The sequence below is a fragment of the Protopterus annectens genome, chromosome 1.part0 (genome assembly GCF_019279795.1).
Source record: "Protopterus annectens isolate FY-2018-M chromosome 1.part0, PAN1.0, whole genome shotgun sequence".
Lineage (NCBI taxonomy): Eukaryota > Metazoa > Chordata > Ceratodontiformes > Protopteridae > Protopterus > Protopterus annectens.
Genome location: NC_056725.1, coordinates 1,951,828,663 through 1,951,844,169, shown reverse-complemented (window position 1 = coordinate 1,951,844,169; position 15,507 = coordinate 1,951,828,663). Strand labels below are relative to the sequence as shown.

General features: G+C 40.7%; 1 protein-coding gene across 2 annotated transcripts in view; it reads left to right on the top strand.

The window, feature by feature from the left end:
- Positions 1–15,507, top strand: part of EIPR1 (EARP complex and GARP complex interacting protein 1) — a 1,964,495-nt gene that overhangs the window by 1,675,755 nt on the left and 273,233 nt on the right. For both annotated transcript variants that reach the window (XM_044070391.1, XM_044070382.1), the window contains one exon: positions 13,476–13,643. In XM_044070391.1, coding sequence (XP_043926326.1) covers positions 13,476–13,643 — 168 coding nt within the window. The remainder of the gene's footprint in view (positions 1–13,475; positions 13,644–15,507) is intronic.

The following is a 15,507-nucleotide window of genomic DNA, read 5'->3' as shown; positions in this document are numbered from 1 at the left end:
CTTCTCTGAAATCAGCTAGACGTGTATCTGATTTGTAAATGCTTATGGTGATTCAACCCCATCTTACGTTTCATAATGATAGGGTATCTTTAAGAACTAATTGTTTTTCTTGCCAAAAGTGGTTTCAGAGTAGAAGATAGCAGCAGTTGCTCCTTGCATAAATGTGGGGCTTCAGTGGACCCAGGTAATTAAAGACCCATTAATACAGTCTCATTTGTAAGGCTATGTAAGTGATCATTATGGAACTAATAAAAAGGGATTTAGGCAACCTGCAGACTCTTGACCAAACTCAGTTCAATACGTCAAGGGTAGATACAACCCTGACTGATTTATTTGAGAAAGTAACTAAGGCAAATGGATGAGAGCAGATCAGTGCACACCGATATCTGGATCTTGCAAAGGTACTTGTCGCCGTTCCACACGCAGTCATCATAGATAAATTCTCCCTGCTAGATGTTAACCCATATTTTCCACATTGGATAGAAAACCAGCACACAGATAGAACTCAGAAAGTAAGAGGTTAGCTCTGCCTCCTTAAGAAGATCTGTCACTAACAAAGTGCACCAGGTTTCAATTCTTGGACCACTCCTCTTCAGCATTTACTTCTTGGAGATGAAAGCTGATGTTAAAGGTTCATAGCTGACCAGGTTTACAGATGACTGCAAACTTGGTGCCATCATAAACTCCCCAGGGGGCATCAGAATCTTGTCCCAAATAAATAGATGATGTCAAAATCATGGACTAAACTAAGAAATGAATATTTGCATCCTTTGGCAGTCATGCTTTCTTTTGTAACTGTCACACTGACAATACCCCCTGAAAATTAATCCAGTAAACATATCTATATATCTGTATCTGTCTATATATAAAAGTATAGATGTATTTATCGACCTCTATACATCTATATATCTAGATTTAGATATCTAGCTATACATATCTGTATTTACACACACACACACACACACACACACACACACACACACACACACACACACACACACACACACACACACACACACATATACATATGTGTATATGGGAATCTATGTTGACAATGGACTGTTCTGTCACCACACTTCCACTATTGTAAGGAAGTCCTTTTTTTTGCACAACTTATATCTAAAGGTATGGCACCCAGATCCAGGGATGTAATTATTGCACTGCCCTTGACACTCATTAGGCTGATCACTTTGTATAATGCCCCTTTTTGAATTGTATCTCACCAAATAGTTGGAGTGGGTCTTTTGGGTCTCCACTGAAAATAGGCCACAAACCCAGTTAACAAATGTCAATAAATAAATACATAAATAATAAAAAATATTTGTCACAACTGGAATGACCACAATGCTTTCTCACTAAAAAAAACAAGGCCTTAAATCACAAAAACCACGCAAAGCATCTCAAAACCGTTTTTCTCTTTTGAGTATCAAACAGGCTGTTGAAAATCTACTTCTGCCTCATATATAGAACTTCAACAGACCTTATTTTGTCAAACCTTTTACACATTCAAAAGTCCAGTTGTGTCATAAATGGGTCTATATCAGAATCACGATAAACGTCGAAGAACGAGAACATTGAAGTACCAAAAGAGCGAAATGGAGAATGCTGTATGGATTTTCTTGGCCAGCAGGGTGATCGTGGGGATGAGGAAATGAATCCTTTTCCCCACTGTAGTGCAGTCTCGGAGTTGGTGTATATAAGTAGGGAGGTGTGGGGGGTGCAGGGCGGCTTGCCGCCCTGCAAAAACGTTTGAAAAAGTGTTTTAGGTAAGGTTTGTACAGTTAGGTTTACCTTACCTGTATGACACTGTTACTTCTGGGAATGCGTTCGGCATTCTCCACTTCACTCTTTTGATACTTCACTGTTCTCGTTCTTCGTTTGTGTCGATGAACAAGTATTTGCGAAAGACAGCATTTGCGATTATAATATAGACCTGTCATAAACACCTGCACAAGGGTCTTTAATCTTTTTTGCAAAATTATTAGAACATGCTGGAGGGATAGGTGTGTATCACAGAGAATACCACTCCTGTGAAACTGTCTTCCACTCCACATAAAGCAGAGTACTTCTCTTACATCTATTCAAACACAATTTCAGTGACTGGATGGATAACCACAAATTCACTCCTGGTTTAGCACCACTGGCCGTCATGTCTAGGGGAAACATAAACGTATTTTTATATATACTTGTTTGGTCCATCTTTGTATATTCGTATTGCAAATGATAAGGGCTAATAATTACTATGGGAATGCAAGAATAGGCTTCTTAAGATCCTCACAGGTCAGTAACTTAGTAAGTACATATGAACCTATGAAAACTTATTTTTTGCCTGTCTCATAGTTCAGGTCTTGTTCCTATGGTTTTCATTGAAAAGTTCCTGAGTTCGATGCCTAAATTTCTGATAATATCCCAGTGATTTGTGGTCCTCTGATAATGAGCCACAGGCCACATTAGCAGTGTCTCAAAGGAGCATGATGTAATAATGTAAAGTATTATCATAACTGCCAGCTCGCTATCTACCCGATTTCTCAGGACTGTGTTTGTAGAGGATGCACAGCAGATGGATTTTTAGAAGGAGTCTTCAGAAGGATTTTGGGCTGGTACCAGTCCAAAGTGTGGATGTGGGGGAACCAGTGACTAGATCCTCTTTCTAATTCTACAGATAAGGTAAGCATATGAGTTCCTTTTTAAATATGGTGGGGTCAAGTCTACACCCACCATCAGCCAGTGAAAGGGAAGTGTGATATGCACCTCAGCAAATGCCTTCTGTGGTGTCTCCTGGAAGGTCCCAACTGCCTAACCCTTCTTACACCAACTGATGTACTTTCACATTTGCCTACTTGCATGGAGTGTCCCTCAAGGTCCCTGATACTTAGTCTTTGGTTGCGCATGGACTGAAGAGTCTTCACCATGGGGCTTGTTAGCTTTAGTAGAAGACACTCATGAATTTCTTGTTGTGCCATGTGTACACAAGGGGTAAGCCCAGAAGTTAGGTATGTGTCACTTCTTTGATGTCTGATGCAGAACTGTCCCATTGGGGAACATAGACAGGTGCCATTGACCCTCTGCATGCATCTTATATTTGAGCACAGCCTAGTATGCAGTCCCCTGGGCTCTGAGCCCATCCTGAACAATCCTCTGCACATACTTGATGCCCCCCATGTGGGGTGAGGCCAGACATCCCCTCCTGGAGTACACAGCAGTCCTCATCTCTGAGACAAACAGGGATAGAAATTCACCCCTAACTCCCTATATGCACTACAGAGACTGATTGGCATCATTTTTAAGGTCTTCGCCTCCCATGCAGAAGGTACAAGGTTTGATCCTGATCTACAGCCAATGCCTGTTTTGAGTTTGCTTGTTCTATTCTTGTGTCTGTGGGGTTCCTCCCACCTCCAAGAAAGTTGCTGAGTGTTAACATCTCAAACTGTCAAAAGAATGGATCTTGGGAAGCAGCACAGATGTTACTGGTGCCATATGGCGGAAGAGTTGTATAGACCAACCACTTTGGGTATCTACTGTGTTGCACAGAACATTGATCACAGACTGCGCTGCATGCCAGAGCAAGCCACTTGATGTTGTAAAATATGGCTATGGGTGATTCACTTGTGTTATTTTTGCCAGGTGGGCATGGGTATTGCAAAGTGATAAGTGAGTTGAGGACCCATCCTAGTCTGGCCTAAAGCTGGGACCCTTGTTAATGGTGGGAGGAGTGTTATGTGCCCTATTGGCCTGTAATAAAACCCAGCAACCCTGGTAATTTAAGCTACTGGCCAGCCGGTGTCCAGTTGCCCAGCTAAGGTTACCTGCTTATAGCTCTGCTAAGCAAAAGCTGGAAATAAAACCAATCAGCCTGCCAAACATGAACTAAGAATTGCTACACTCAGTGTAGGTTCACTTACAGGATAGCATTTGGAAGTAGATGACATGATGTAAGGAGACGGCTGGACATCCTGTGTATCCAGAATACAAGGTGGTAAGGCAGTGCAGCAAAGCCACTTATCTTGTGACCCAGAGTCAGCTACTCAGGAGGAGGGCAGGCTAGAAATGGTGTGGGAATTGGGGTGAGGGAGAGGCTTCAGAAGACAGTGAGGGATGTCGTCATAATTAGTTACTAACTCATAGTTATCAGACTGCAGCCTAATGATAGGGCAGTATTTGTAAACTCAGTCTGTGGCCCACAGCAGGGTTGTGATAATGAGGAAAAGAGTGTAGGACATCATGAACTGGTGTTAATAAAGGGTGACTTGAATGCACATCTCAGGACAGACAGAACAGGATATAAGGACTGCCTTGATCAGCATGGGTAGGGCAGCAGGAATAAAGAAGACGCCATTGTAGACTTCTGTCTGACAAATAGTTTGATAGTAGCCAACATATAGCTCAGCAAAAGAGACAGTCACAAGATCACATACAAGATTGCCCAACTTGCAACTCAGGTAGACTGCCTCCTAGTAAGGAAAGGGCACTGGGGTAGAATCAGTCATTGCAAAGTGAAACAGTCGGCCCACAGCATAAACCACTGGTTGCCATAATCAGCTGCAAACAGCAATCAGAGAAGGCTGTAAGATTGACAGTGACCAGCCTGAAGACCTGGAAATTGACTGGAGAGAAAGTACAATAGTTCAAGGAATTACTCCGGGATCAAGAAGAAGAGAAAATAGTGGAGTTGAATAAGAATGGGAGTGTCTCAAAACAGCATGTATAAGGACTACAGAACAGATATGTGGCCGAGCCAGGTATGGAAATAAGGTATATAAAGAAAGCTGGTGGTGGAATGCAGAAGTCCAGGAAGTCATCAAAAGAAAGGAGTGCAAGAAAAGTGTGAAACAGAAAAAATGAACCAGACTAGGAAGGAATAATGGTCGGCTAACAAGGAAGTTAAGAAAGTTGTTGCATTAGTAAAGAACAAGGCATCAGTGGCACTCTACCAGATTGCAAGGCAAAAACAGAAAGATAAAGAAGATTGTCATGAAACACCTTTCATAAGGGATACCAGCAAAAACCTGCTTACCTGTCCACAGGACATCAAAGACAGATGTAAGACATACTTCCAGCAGCTTCTGAATTTAGAAAACCCCATAGCAGCTGTACTGTCCCAGACACAGCCTGCAATGAGAGAAGATGAGCCCATCACTGAATAAGTAAGAACAGCACCAAGGAAAAGGAAGTCATGGAAAGCAGCAGGCTCAGATGAGTTCACAGCGGATATGATAAAGATGCTGGGTGAGATATGGGAGGAGTGGCTCCTGAAGATACTCATAGTGTGGAGAGAAAGATGTATTACAGATGACTGGAGAATAAGCATATTAGTGCCAGTGTTCAAGAACAAAGAGGACATTCACAACTGTGGGCAGTACAGAGGTATCAAACTCCTGTCACACTGCAGGAAAGTTCTGGAGAGGGTGATTGCTAAACAAATATGCAGAGTAGTAGAAAGTAAGATGGGAGATAATTAGTTTGGATTCAGCTCAGGGTGCAGCACAACTGACCCGATGTTTGCAGTGTGACAGATAGTTAAGAAGCTAGAGATGAGGAAAGAGTCCAGCTTGGCATTTATAGACTTTGAGGTATATGGCAAGATCCCAATAAAGCTGATTTGGGCAGACCTGTGCAAGATATGTACAAGTATTCACAGAGGGTCTGCCAGTAGGAGTGGGTGTGCACCGTGGTTCAGCTGAGTCCACTGCTGTTCATACTGGTGATGGACTACATTAGCAAATAGGTTTGAGGGATCAGATCAACAAAGTGGCTGTATGCAGACAATGTGGCATTATAGGCAGACTGTGAGCAAGAACTTCAGCAAAAGATAGGGGAATTGAATGCAAAACTGAAGGCACATGGGATGAAACAGATTACAGATAATGGCAGCAAATGGTGGAACTCAGAAGAAGCTGAGAATTAAGATGGAAGAGAAGATAGTGGAACACGGCAGTGTGGTTGAGGAGAAGGGAAATGTAAACGAGGAGGTCAAAGCTAGAATCAGAGGGGCTTTCAGCCAACTGACTTAAAGTGTCAGTTGTAGCATATGACAGAAGAATGCCAAAGAAGCTGAAAAGTAATGTGTACAAGACAGTGGTGTGACCAATACTACTGTATGATACAGAAACCTGGGCAGTAAAGGCAAAGCAGTTAAGGAGTTAGAGGTGATGTTACTGGAAGCACCTGAGACTGGTGGTAGGGTGCACACTGTGGGACAAATGAAGAAATCAGGGCATAACAGCAGAAGCCAAAGCAGCTCCAGTTGCAGAAAAGGTCAAAGAGAATAGATTACAGTGGTTCAAGCACATGTACAGAAAAGAAGAAGACAATCTAGCGAGGAAGATTTGGGACGGACAAGAAGAAGACTAGAGGAAGCAAGGGCATCCAGCAAAGAGGTGGCTGGTTTATGTGAGAAAGACCTATGACAGGCTTGAGTATTGAAGGTGACAGGAGAGTAGCACTGAATAGAGAGAGCTGATGACATTTGACACAATACCCTGACCCTGTGTAGAAAACAGAGAAAAAGGGGTGTTTATGATGTTGATGCTGATGACATACATTACAGACTAGTCTATACCATCACTGTCTTCTCTTAGAAATGTCTTAAGCATTGTACGAATAAAAACAAAGCTCCTAGCCAGGCCAATACCCTCTACAAGCCCCCAACTCAGTTGAGTGGCATCCTTATCAGACACCTTGGAGCAGGCTCCTTTGTGAGCTCCTTGTTTTTTGGCTGCAGAGATCACAGCATGCTTCCACAGTACTGTCTAATAAAACCTCCAAAGCTTTGGACTAGATTGGCAGGAGGGTGAACCTGTGCTACGTCAGTGCTTAGGACCCTCTACTTTCTCTATCACCTGCCCATGTGTCTGTCATTTCTAGTAGTTCAAGCAGTGGCAGAGTTAGCAAGATTCTACGATTTTGTGATCAAGAAGGATCTTGGAAAGAACTTGAACATGGCTTAAAATTATGATCATTTAATTGTCTTTGTTTCATCTATTTGTGTGTGTGTGTGTGTGTGTGTGTGTGTGTGTGTGTGTGTGTGTGTGTGTGTATATATATATATATATATATATATATATATATATATATATATGTGTGTGTGTGTGTGTGTGTGTGTGTATATTTATATATGTATGTATATATATATATATATATATATATATATATATCTTAGCAGCAAAAAAACAAGGACCAAGACGGCTAAAACCGTAAATTTAATTGTAAAACATAATTGTTTTTAACTTTTACAGTGCACCTGGGTAGCATACTGCGGTGGTGGTGCTGCGGTAGTGTTGTTGCCTCACAGTTAGACATTGCCCGTTCGATTCTCAGTTAGAGCGTCTTCTGTGTGGCGACATGCGTGAATGGGCGTTCCTTCGTTGAAGGTTGTGCGTTAGGCCCGGCAAGCCAGCACGTAAAACTCTACTGCCAATCATTAGCAGACCGGAGTTCTGCTGTGGCGACCCCTAACTGGGAAAAGCCAAAAGACACAAGCAAACAAACAAACAGTGCACCTGTGTAGCAGTTTTGGCTGACCTCTGCCACATCAGTTTCTTGGGTCTGTACAAGAAGTTCCCTCAGTTTGCTGTGGGTGGGCACAACCTGCTGCAATTTGTGTTTCCCCTGCATTCTGAGTGCTTATCATTGTGCTTGCTGTGGTGATAGAAGCTTTACTAAAGAAGCTTCATGGCACCTGCAAGGGAATCCCTGGTAATATCTCTGACATTGGTATTCCTCTAACTGTATGTCACGTGTCTGCATACACTGTGTGAAATAGTGTCTAAGCCAGACTCTGGATGGCTTCACTGGGATAGAGATGAACTCTTAATTTTCAGTTATTCTTCATGTAGAGAGAACAACAAGGAGGATGTGACCTTTGAAGCCTGTGTTAAGGTACATTTTCTTCAACATTATCATGCTCTTCATGGTTCTAATATCTAATACCTAAAGATGCAGTATGTGCATTGAACATTGATAGGACAGCAGCCACCTTGGCCACACATTGGTCCTCATTTTTGTGTCTTACCCTTGTCAGCTTGCTCCAGAATGGTGGATGATTTGCAATAAAGCCATCATGTGCCTTCCCTTCCTCCAGCAAAGCCTGTCACAGGTCAAGATGGTGGTCACTTCACACACACAGGGCTGTGGTGCGTTCACTTCTGCTCGTACATGGATCAGGAAAATTAGGTTTTGCCAAAAAAAAGTTTTCATAAAGGGGACATTTCTCACCTTAAAACCCTTGGAATTGGAGCTGAGAGCAGAACTCCTCTTGCTCTAGTCAGCTAATCAGGATGTTGTGTGGTACATGAACAAGTAGGTTGGAACTTGCTAAGAATCCCTGTACAAAGAGCTGTTTTTGGTTCTGAACGTATAAAGCAAGGCATCAGTTTGGCATTCATTTACTTTCCAGAGGGAAAATAACAAGTTGGTGGATTCTTTGAGCGTTCCTCTGTTAGAACTGTAACTTTAGGAGTCAAATCTAGCCAAGATCTTCTGGTAGCAAGGCAACCCAGAGATTGCCCTGTTTATCATGAGGTGAATGCAGCCCTCTCCTTCTCCTCAGTGCAGCAGGATAGAGTGGTAGTGATAATGGATGTATTCTTCATCATTTTGACAAGAAGATTGATAATTGCCTTTCCTCCACTCCCTCTAATTCCACATGTAATTGCAAAATGTATGGAAGAAGAAACAAACCTGTCATTACCTAATGGGGTCCACAATGGTTGCTATTTCAGGCTCTGCAGTCCCTCATTGTAAAGTCAGAGAAATCCTTTTTATGGGGCTATATTTAGCTTCCTCTCAGGGTGTGACTGCTCCTTTAGATCTCTTGCTGCCATAGATCATTTACTTTTGCTCTTGTGGCTAGTGAAGTCATTGCTTCAAAGGGCTGTAATGACCAGGTCACTTACCCAGTTACCAAATAAAATAGTTAAAGGTAAAAAATATAGGGACACATATTTCAGAAGTAGTTGCACATCAGCATTAATGAGACTTGCCCAGCAATTTCTGATTAAGCAGTTCCTTAAGAGATACTTGTCTGATTTCCCATTCTGCATTTTGAATAGCCCAGAACTTCATTTGGCAGAAGGCAATGCTTTTTTTTTTGCACTGTCATTGAGCAACAAAGCATTTTCTTTAGAAAATTTATTGTCTTTTACAAAGATAAAGTGCCTGCCAGAACATGTTTTCCTGAAGGAATGGCAGTTCAATGCAGTGGATTAAAACTATGAGCTTCTTCTGAACTTCATCCTTGTAATCCAACGTTTGTATTCCTTTTTCCTCTTTTACATACTTTATGACTCCGAGCAAGTCCTTTAACCAGACAGTGAGGTCTCCACAAAAAGTAAGACACAACCTAGGTGGACAGACTGGCTAACAAAAGATATGAATAAAAATGATAGAACATCAGCAAATGTTGTATCAGCAATATCCCTAACCCATTTCAGTCATCTCCATGTTTTATTTGCAGGGCAGAATACAGAGGAGAAGAGAGCCTTTCATACTTTGGGTGTGTGCTGTCATCTCAGGTCTTACTTGAAGTAGCATGAATTCAGGAAGATGGGAAGCTGTGTATCTGTTTGGTCCAGGAAAGGAGGGCTTATAGTAGCTAAGCAACCAGTACCAGAGAAATGATAGGAATGGCTTAGAAAGAAAGATAGGCAGTCACATTTGTGGGGTGTACAGTGCATGGTTTACCACAGTGGTTGCTATCTTCTCATTAGGGTTACTGACTTTTGCTTGTTGATCATTACGCCCCATAAAGGAGTGTTTGGCACTGGTCATTCACCCTATCCTGCTCCTGCTACACTGTGCATAGAGTCATGAAAACAGTGTTCCATCACATCAGTACCCTAATCTGCCAGGACTCCACCGTAATTTGTTACAGATCAAACAGGATGATGGTGTTTCATGGTGCATTGATCACCTTCCATTGTGGTTGTCCACACAGACACTTTTCATTGAAATTCTGCAGTGGAGGCTCAGCCTGACATGGCAGAACATCTGAGAGGTGTATAAATACTTCAGGGATGCTCTAAGGGGGAGGTATGCCAACACTAGCAACTGCTTCATTCCCAGATCACATTCAAAATCCTGTGTTGTATATGTTGGTCAGACCAAAGTGCTTAACTTGGTGTGATGTGTAATGAGATGAGTAGAATAGACAACCATGATGACTGAACTGTGGGAGTGTATCCTTTATATCGGTAAGCATGTCTGTGTTCTAATCCATAATGATGTAAAGTAGATGTATGGAAAACACACTGAGCCTTAGCCAGCCGTACAGCAATTTTTAACAGCATGTTGTAGGTGGCTGCTGACTCCCTGGGTGTAAACGTCCTAGTTGTAAGTATGATGTAGCACTTACTGGAGTGCATCAACTGTAGTATGACATTTACCCAGTTTCTTATTTAATATCACATTATTGAGATAGTTAACCTTTTTACTTATTCTGTGTGCAGTACTTTGCTGAGACATGTGACAAACCTTTTTGTGGGATTACATAAATGTAACAGAGTGATAGTACTATGTAGCACATATTTGAGCCATGCTTACAGTAGATGAGTATTGCTGATTGTAATTTGATCATTTTTCTCATATAATTAGTCAAGCATGCAGAAATATGTGCTAATCGAGAAGACTCCTTACTCTTTGATATTGTAAATGAACACGTAGCTGTTATTATTTCCAACATATCTCTCAACTGTACAGATTTTCGCAGAATGTCCAGATTTTTGCCTCATATTTTTGATCTGTTCCTCATAAAATTTGTGATTTTCTGGCAAATCACTGGGATGACTCGAAGACTGAAGTCACTAAATTATGATATACATTTGTGTTTCAGACTTCATATCCTTCAGAAAAAATGCATGCTAAGACAAATCCTGTTATTCTAGCAGCGTTTTAAGTTTATGAGAGCAATATTTAAAGTCTGTCCCTATTTTTGAGCCTTCATCCCCCCATTTTGTCAGGCTTTGTCCAGATTTCTTGCTCTAAGAGGTTGAGAAGTATGACTCTCAAATGTAGTCAACATAATGTTAATAACCCAATGTGATGACAGCTTGGAATTCCTAAATGAACTGAACTCCTCCTTTGGCAGATTTGAGGAGAAGAACACCCACCGTACCTTCTAAAACAAACAATGACAAAGAGGAGACAGTGCTCACCTTAAACTCCAAGGAGATGATGCTTCAACTTAAGAAGGTGAATCCTAGGAAGGCTACTGGACCAGACAACATACCTGGCAAGGTGTTGAAGGGGTGTGCTAATCAGTTATATCTGGTACTAACAGACATCTTCAACAAATCCCTTGCTATGGAGAACGTTCCCTCATGTTTTAAGGAAACAAGTATTGTCCCACTTCCAAAGAAACCCAACCCTGCTTGCCTCATTGACTTCAGACAGGTCGACTTAATCTCAAACGTCATGAAATGCTTTGAGAGGATTGTGAGGAAACATCTATCTGTGAGTCTGCCTAAGTCCTTTGATCCACTCCAGTTTGCATACCAGGCAAATAGATCGACTACGGATGCTATATCAGTGACACTACACCTTGCATTAAAACACCTAGAATGCAGGAACATATACATAAGGATGCTGTACATCGACTTCAGTTCTGCCTTCGACACTGTGATACCAATGCAACTGGTGGATAAGCTTGTGAAACTCGGGATAAACAAGCACCTATGTAACTGGAATCTTGACTTTCTTATTGGTAGACCCCAGTGGACATGCACTGGAAACAACACCTCTCAATGCATAGTCCTGAATACTGGTGCTCTCCAAGGTTTTGTGCTCAGCCCCTTGCTATTCACAATCCTTACCCATGACTGCACTGCAAAACATAAGTCAAACCATATTATAAAAATTGCTGATGATACCACAGTCGTGGGTCTCATTAGCAGTGGGAATAAACATAACAACAGGGATGAGGTGAACACTTTGATTGCCTGCTGTGACAGGAACCATCTGGACCTAAATATTAAAAAGACCAAAGAAATGATTATGGACTTCAGGAGAAAGGCAACAGTTCACCAACCACTCACTGTGAAATGGGAGGTAGTATAGAAAGTCAAAACAACCAAATTCCTGGGCCTTCACATCTCTAATGACCTCTCCTGGCCTGCTAACACCAACCATATAGTCAAGAAGGCTTAACAGAGGCTTCACCTCCTGAGAAAGGTCAAAAAGGCCAAGCTCCCACTGTCTGCTCTTACCATTTTTTTACAGGGGAGCTATTGAGAGCATCCTCACTAGCAACTTCATAGCATGGTTTAGCAACTGCACAGCTGCTGAGAAGGAGAAACTACAGAGGGTGGTGAGGGTGGCAGAGAAAATCTTGGACACAAACCTCTCTTCTCTTCAGGAGCTTTTCTTTACAAGAGCAACAAAGAGAACATATAAAATACTTATTTATCTATTTATTTATTTTGCATGTATTTACCGAGAAGGTCCGACTGGACAGAGCTGTCAGTTTTCAGTGGGTGCCCGGGGAGAAAAGCTCCAGAACTATGGCTAACATACTATACATAAGACATTTACATGAGCATTGTGGTTTACACATTCATTTATAAAAATATAGCAGATAACATGATTGCATAAGATATTTACATAAGCAAAGTTGTTTAGACATATTAAAAGTGTAGCAGGTAGTAACATATGATGGTTGTTCATACAACTTGCTGCATGCAACATACTTGCTGATTTGACCTATCTGGCCCACAACTGGTTCTCAGAACTTGCATCTGGAAGGAGGTACCATAGCTTCCACTGTAGGACTACCAGATTCAGGAACAGTTTGTATCCTACAGCTGTGAGACTTATTAATACGGGCAAAAACCATAATACCTGATACATTGAAGACTCTTTTTTTCATTTACTCCTGCTGAGCAATTACCGCTAGCATTACTATTATGCAATATGATGGCTATACTGAGTCATGTGTACAGTTAAGTACAATATGGTAACTAAACAGCTGCTATTCACTAGTCTCTATTTAGGGGTTTGGTGGTGGGTATTTATTTATTATGCATCACTGAATAATGGGTATTGAATGTGTTTATGTAATATGAACCACCTCTTGCATGTCATAGGTGTTGTTATTTTCTTTCTTATGTTATTATTTGATACAGCTGAATCTACATTATTTGCACTGCATTTCTCTCGTGAGCTGACATTTGTAATTTCGTTTAGGCTGCACTTGTGTGGTCCTAAATGACAATAAAGTTTCTTTGAATCTTTTGAATAAAGATGGCATTAGAGCACAGCAGAGAAATAAAAGCTTTCTGATACACACATAATAGTAGATATCCCAAAATATAAGGTCACACTTGGTGCCAGTGCAGTAACAGCACAGAAGTAGAAAAAAATGTCTGAAGAAGTCTCTGCGATATTAAGAGAAGAAAGAACTCATCTTGTTTTTGTTTAAAAAAAATGGATTCTTGGATGATGGTAGCTGTATAACTTTATTTGCTTCTGCCTATATTTTTCAGTCAGATATATTGCATTGAAAATGCTCATGGACAACTAGTACGGGACTTGGACTTTAACCCAAATAAGCAGTACTACCTGGTTAGCTGTGGTGATGACTGCAAAGTGAAATTCTGGGATGTCAGAAACATTCATGACCCTGTTAAGACACTGGAGGAGCATTCACACTGGTAAAGGAACATTCCTCTTTTCTTTTTAACAGCTGGTCTAGTATTTTTAGTGATGTAGACTGTTATGTGACATACATGTATAAATATGTGTGGGTATTGCTGGATTGAGGCAAAATCCTGTCTAGTCAAATTGATGTGTAGTTATGTAACTTCCTCATCCCCAATAGCCTTGGTAACCTCTCTTTATTTCTTGCCCTGGCTACTTTTTAAAACCCTAATCTATGCCATGATTCTGTATACATTGTGCTAAGGAAATCTGCAAGTCAGGTATTCCTTTCCTGAATTAAATCTTTTGTATTTCATCATACAACTGTATAATCATCTAGCTGTATTTTCTGCATCCTTTAACCTTTCTTTGCAAGTGATAACACTCATGCTTGATTTTCTGAGTTTCATACAATATCTCTCCTCTGTTCTCTGTACAAGTCCAGGAAGTCAACCCAATGGTGCAATCAGGCAGCAGGTCTGCATTTGATACAGTAGTGATGTGCACTCATGTATGCATTCACTGATATGTGAATACTGGAATTTCTGTTTAAAGATCACAATTGATGTGTTCTGAGTATTTCTCTTTTCTTTGAGGTGCAGTGATCTTAGAGTTGGTATGTATAAGTAACAGAGTGTGGAGAGCGAAGATGAGTTTGCCCCTTACAAAATGTTATATTTAGTGAGTTGTGCAACTGTTACTGTTGCTTGTGACTGAAGCTTTGTGATGTTTTGTGACTGCACTTATGGGGGGGGGGGGTGTCAGTCACAAAACAATTTGTACTTTCATTAAGAAGCTGGTATACGGCTTTATTTCCATTCCCTGCTTTACTCTTGTTGCTTTGTTTTGCATGCTATTATTTGCTTCTTCAGACAAAGCTTCCAAAACTTTCCACAGTATCGTAAAGGAGTCCCTGCGAGCACCCCATTTAGTGGCATTGCTTCTTCTTCTTCTGCATCACTTGAGGTGCCCTTTGCTGTGCTGACAGACATTTTACTGTAGCTTTGTTTTTGGACTGGAGGATGCCCCAAAGCCTATCTCTTCATCCAGTTTATGGTAACCAAGTCCAAGAAAAATAACCAAAACTATCAAATTCTCCACCAGTACAGCCAAAACCAGATTCAGATTTACTTGAGTCTTGGTGTTTTTCACCACATTGTTTTTATTTTTCACCTGGATGTTTTTTTCAAATTTACTCGAGCAATCGTGACAATCGCTGGGCAGTTGGAAGCTGTTCGCCGTACTGGTGCAAGATTCAATACTTTTGGTTGTTCTTTATCCAGTTTCCCTATACATTTTCGAATCAGTATAACAGTCCATTTTTGGAATCCTTTTTCTGAAATGTCCTTTATAAATATTATTTCAGTAAACATACTGCCATGAGGCACAGTGAAACGTGACATTATTTCCTATTTGTGTTTTTGTAGATATCAAGGAAAAGTATCCAGTTTTTATGTATATATATTTATTAACTGTTTATTTAAACTTCAGGTTAGGGCTCTTGCCCACTGAAGCATTATATAAGGTAAATTGACTTTCCATTCTTATATTGATGCATTAATTGACATAAATAAATATGCATGTCAAATGAAAAAGCATTTAAGTGAAATATACTTGGCTAAGATCACAATATGTAGATAACTTAATATTTTATGCTCCTAACAGATGGAGAAAGATGACGTGTATGATGTATACTTTTAAGACATATCACTGTACATAAGGCATAGCATTGAATGTAATACAGTTATAATTGGTGTAGCTACTCTCATTTGCTTTACTTGTTGAAAAACTTTAATCTAATACCCTTTTCCAGTAGTCTGTTAAATGTTTCATTATACATCTGTGTTGGATCACTGGATAATATAACATGTTGCATTT